This window comes from Geospiza fortis, unplaced genomic scaffold (genome assembly GCF_000277835.1).
Source record: "Geospiza fortis unplaced genomic scaffold, GeoFor_1.0 scaffold78, whole genome shotgun sequence".
NCBI lineage: Eukaryota > Metazoa > Chordata > Aves > Passeriformes > Thraupidae > Geospiza > Geospiza fortis.
Genome location: NW_005054339.1, coordinates 5,061,696 through 5,067,208, shown reverse-complemented (window position 1 = coordinate 5,067,208; position 5,513 = coordinate 5,061,696). Strand labels below are relative to the sequence as shown.

The 5,513-nt window shown below is 42.5% G+C and overlaps 1 protein-coding gene across 1 annotated transcript in view; it reads right to left on the bottom strand.

The window, feature by feature from the left end:
- Positions 1-1,614: 1,614 nt before the first annotated feature.
- PDE12 (phosphodiesterase 12) overlaps positions 1,615-5,513 on the bottom strand; it is a 5,680-nt gene continuing 1,781 nt past the window's right edge. The window contains exons 3-5 of the mRNA XM_014307609.2: positions 4,991-5,511; positions 3,880-3,958; positions 1,615-3,178 (exon numbers count right to left, since the gene is read on the bottom strand). Of these exons, the coding sequence (XP_014163084.1) occupies positions 2,736-3,178; positions 3,880-3,958; positions 4,991-5,511 (1,043 nt within the window). The 3' untranslated portion in view covers positions 1,615-2,735. The remainder of the gene's footprint in view (positions 3,179-3,879; positions 3,959-4,990; positions 5,512-5,513) is intronic.

Below are 5,513 nucleotides of genomic sequence, written 5' to 3'. Positions count from 1 at the left end.
GGAGGATAAGAGACCTCTTTGTCTGGAACAGATATGGTCAGGGGAAAGAACAATAGGAGTTTCAAGTTGCCAGACCAGTCTGAAGGATCTGGCAGAACTTGGTTGATTTTGTATGTATCAAATACACAGGTAAACATTTCACAATACCCAGAGCCTAAAAATAGCCAAGTGTGCTCCCTTCAGGTCAGTGTTTTGAGAGCCCTTAGTTCTGTAATATTCTTGTGAGTGATGAGTTTGTCCACAGCAGGAGCTGCTGTGGAAGAAGAAACAACTCTCTCCTGAGACAACAGACAGGTAGGAGGCAGCACTGTCTCTCTTGAAGTTTAATGAATCAGAGATGGGAAGTTCAAGCAGAAGGCAAATAGATTTTCCTTTTTCCTTAACAGGTGGTCTGGGAAGGTAGAGTAACAAAAACAAAAAATCCCATCCACATTTACAAAGATGCAAAGAAAATCCTACTCAGTTTTTTGTTGTGAAGGGCATGAAGCTTTCCAATTGCTGGATGAGGAAAAGTACAGGTGGGTGAGGAACAAGTACAGGTGAGTTTAGGTTTATGAAATAAAATGGAGACAACTTGAATGGGACTTGTACAAATGTGGGTTCTGGATGTGATTTAGAGAGGAAGAATTAATTGCTGGGCAAGGTCCAGAGGTGTAGGGAGAGCAAAAATGGGAGTTAAAAATCAACGTAAGTGCAGTAGGAAGCACCATCTGTTACCTTACACAGATGTAAATACAGCTTGGGGGCTCTGGGCCAAAGGTATACCTAAGGGTTCTTTTACCTCAAAAAACTCAGGTTTTTTGAACTGTGCCTTTCCTAATCTAGACTCTAGTGCTGCATTCTCATTCTTGACATGTGGCAGGTTCCTAACACATTGCTGCTATTGGCAGTCAGCCCCTGCTGCTGCAGTTTCCTAACTGGAGGATACAGGGTCTGGAGATTCCCCAGCATCAGCTCACAGGACTGAATTTCTCCTAAACATAGTAAAGGATTATCTGCCATGTGCAAGGGCCTGTTCCAGTGCCGTGTTTGTCCTCACTACTTGCTTCGTGCAGATTCCAGCTTCCCTTTGCACTCCCTCTCCCTGGTCTGCAGGGAGGCAGAGGCAGCAGCCGAAGTGCCAGCAGAGCAAGCAGGAGGGAGCTGCTGTTTCTGGGAAGGGAGGCAGAGCACCAGGCAAGTCTGTTCTCTGAGCAGCTCCATCTTCTGGTTCCAGGGACAAGTTACAAGTTTTAATGTTTTAGGAAAAGACAAAGTAACCCAGTTGTAATGGATTGGTAATTAAAAATGAGGACAAGAATGTTCTGTTGAGTTACAAAGGGAGTTCAGTTGGCCCACGTAAGTAATACAATCTCACTTCCATCACCCTTCACAGCACAGCAATTACTATGGCAAGAGACAGCACCAGCAACCCTCAGAAATATCTCACCTGAAAGTGACTTCCTGGTTTGGGTAGTGTTTAAACAGTTGAGTGAATCCCAGCTACAGAGCACCAGAATGTAGGGGAGGTGAGCAGGTGTGCAAGAGAGAGTACACAGCTTTTATCAATCCAGGCAGACTTGTTTTGCCATGGAAGACATCAGTAACTAGGAAAAAACCCCAAACTGACAACAGTGACAGACAATTGATAAAGGGAGTTTTATTAGGTGAATGAGGAAGTGAATGGTTTCCAAATGCTTTTTGTTTTCTATGGGTGAAGGATGCAGGGCTTGTTAAATGACTGAACCCACTCCAACACATTCTGTGAAGGTATGGATAAAATACACTTCCCTGCATCCTACAAAATAGGGCAAACTAGGCTATTTCTAGAAATAAAAATGCATGTAAAAACACTACAAATTCAGGTTGTCTTTGTATGCAAGAGAAAAACAAAATATAACCATTGTGATAAAGGTTTGCAAGTCACTTGTGTTACTTTGTAAAGATTTAGGCACAGATAACTAATGCACCACATTGTTCTGTATCTCTCCCCACCTGAAAACAGATGATACTGATAAAAAGCTCCCTCACATCCAAAGCTGGTTGTCCTAAACTCCAGTATCTTTTATTGCTGATGACTCACCAGAACGAGTGTATGTTCAAAGTAGATGCTGTTTCTTCATGTAGTCCAATTTCACAAGGTGTTAACATTATCCTCATTACCCATGTTATGTGGGCAGACAAATTGCTTCCAAATAAATTATAGCCTTGAATTTAACATGGTTGATTTTTGACAAGGTCTACTCACTGATAATTAAGAACATCATTTCAGAAGTTGGTAGGTACATTGTTCATGCAACTTACTAGAAGTTGTGCCACAGTAATGGTAAGTGAACGTCTTATGAACTTAAATTACCATTATATTAATCAAAGTGGAGTCAACTAAATCCATTCGAGTTTGGGTTCTGTGTTTATTTCTGAATTAAACAGGGTTCAATTTGTAGACTTTTTTTAAACAAAATAATTCTTAATTCTTTAAAAACAGCACTAAAAAGGTATATGATAATCCAATTTTCAAAACCCTGTATTCAATGTATTTTTCCCATTAGCATATAAAAAAGGGGGAAATTGTCATGCAAATATTCTGAACAGTGTGACAATACTCAGTAGAGCCATTAAACACATGAACTCTTCATTAATCATTTTGGCTTTCCTTTCAGTAGCATACAAGTCAGGGTCTAACCTCCGTTGCCCAGCAGTACATTAAATTAAATTTCTTATTTAAAAACCCCCAAAAGCACCATGCCAGAGCTACTCTATTTCCACTTCAAGTCACATATTAGTGCTATATGATCAGAAGGATGTGAAACACTTGGCAAAGCCTGGTGGGTTGTTATTTCTTCATGACTTGGCAATGGAATAACTTGTTCCACCTCTAGAGCATTTCTGTCAATGAAAATGTAGTCCAGACATCCATGAAACCCACCAACATAGTTTGTATAAGCAGGTTCTCCACAAGCACTTAGCAGTTTGAAAGGATGGCTTAGAGACATACTGCACCTTTCTTCCTCTCCATTTGAGACCCAGTCTTCGTGATCTTCAGCAATGCCACCACTGCTGATAAAACTGTAAGCTCCTGAGGAGGGTGTGCTATTAAAATCTCCACAGAATATGACTGGGATCCTGGGATACAAGTCACATGCCACGTGCTGGATGTGAGACATGGCCACAGCAATCTGGATCAGACGGATGTTCCCACCTAAGGACATAAAACAGTATTATTTCAAATAATGCAGAACAGCACTGGAGGTGCTCATTGGGTTGCTCATTTAAGCATACATAGCTCTGAAACAACAATCCTGAATTTTAGAATAGTTTTCATGAATTAAGAAGCCTTTGAAGTTTGTGACTATGAAAGTTTTTGAGTAACAATTTCAACTTAAACTCGCCCATGAGCGAACTCTGAAGCTTTAACACCCATATACAGAAATTTTTCATTTCATGGCAACCATCCTAATAATATTCCCAAAAATGCACAGAGCCAAAAGAAAACTAACTGAGAGGAGAAGAATCTCTCCTAACAGCTTCTGGAGCCCAATCTGGTTGCCCCTCCTAGCAGTACTCTGGGAGAGCTCCATGTTCAACGGGTCTGGGAAACCATAAGCACACACAAAGTTCTCTCTATTTTATGGTCTGCTTTTTGGGTGAATTGTGTGTACTGTGACTTGCCTTGCTTTCAGCTGGATTCTATTGACTCCTAGTCACACTAAAAAATAAATATATAAACAGACCTAGGAGTCTAGCTTGATTTCATCTAGATAAGAAGTGAGGCAGGAAACCCTCAGTTCCAGAAGAAAAGGCTATAGCTGCAAAAGAATGGTGGGAAATCTGTTCTCCCAAGGAAGAGCAAAAACCTTTCCAAACCCAGTTATCCGACATGCAGGAATGTGCCAAAATTACCTTTGGGGTGCCAGTATAGGTGGGTATTTGCTACACAAAGCTTCCTGGAAGGATCAGTTGTAGACTGAAGAACTGAAACCTTTAAGAGAAAACAGTCTTTGTTAAGTCTTAAATAGAGAGGTTATATATTTTTAAATGCACTAGTTAGCTTATGCCTCTGTGGCAATCCAGTTCAAAGAATCTGATGCTTATAACCAATGAACTCAATTTAGGAGCTGTAATTTTCAATAATCTTCTATATAAGGTATGGGTATCAGCCAAAATATTACCACTACATCATTTAACAAACATTCTTTTGACTACGTCTGGCTTGGCCATATTTTTTCATAAGATATTGTTCAGGGTGTACCATTCTGAAATACTTTTGTATTCACTCTCTGCAACAGAACTGGAGCTAAATCTCCATTTTCAACAAGCAAATGTAGCATTCCACAATTGTTAAACCGAACAAAAATTTGGAAGTGATTTCAGTTATCAAAGAAATCCCATTAGTCCTACTCAGTCCCTGAGCAGGAAACTTTTACTGGTGTTTCTGCAGTTCCTGACACAGCCTTCTATCTTACACACTTGTACTTGCACAACAGCTCTGTCGGCAGACCCTCTGGCATCAGGAAGCTCACACACCTGTCCAACCTATTTGTCTCCCTCCTGTCACTTGCTAAAGAGGCATTATAAAGCATACTCAACTAAGCTAAAATTGATTTATAAGATCTAAGTTTTATAAAATATATTCTGACATATAAGAGTAAGTAATGAAACACTGGCTGCCAATACCACCAGCCAGGAATCACTACCCGGCTCAGCATCTCAACAGCTGTCTTCATTTTAAAGCAAAATAATATTGCCTTTTTTTACCAAATTTTGATAATTCCATATATGCAGTTCAGTAAGATCTCAATGTTTTGTTTTTGTTCCTAAGCTGATCTTCTCCTCTATTCATTACCCCAGCTAACAGAGAACAAAAGTTCCATGTTTCAAACTCTTAATCCCTCATCTCCCTTCTGCTGCCTGAGGCTCCACAACGCTGGCCCTGCTGCGCCTGGAGACAGTGGGAGAAGGAGAAAGGGGGAAAAAAGAAGGGAAAGAGAAGAAGGCATGTCAAGGCTGGTACCTGCAGCACAGAGGACCTCTGCAGCACCTTCTCCTGCACCAGGGGGTACTTGGCCAGCTGCTCACACAGCTCCTTGTGCAGCGGCTCTGAGAGCAGGGCTTCGCTGAAAGCGATGTCGTGCTGGCTGAGGAGGCTGAACTTGTCCCTGCGATAGAAAGTGGCCAGGCCTTCGTGCTGCTTCTCCTTAATCTTGAACAGCCCCTCCAGTCCAAAAGCATCCAGCGCCGGGGCCAAGCTGTCCACGAACACAGATTTATCCACCTCTTGCAAGCAGATGAGATCGGCGCTGTACCCCGCCAGCTCCTTCTTGAGCAGGTTCTGGCGGTAGTCGATCTCCAGGGCGTAGGGAGCGCAGTAGGGGTAGAGCACGGTGCGGGAGAACTCCGTTTGCGCGTAGGTGTCGGCCAGGATGTTGTAGGAGACGGCGCGGACGGAGCCGTGGCCGCAAACCTTCTTGGTGTAGAGGTGCCGGGCGTCGAAGGTGCAGGCGCCGGGCCCGGCCTCCACGGGGCCGCTGCTTTCT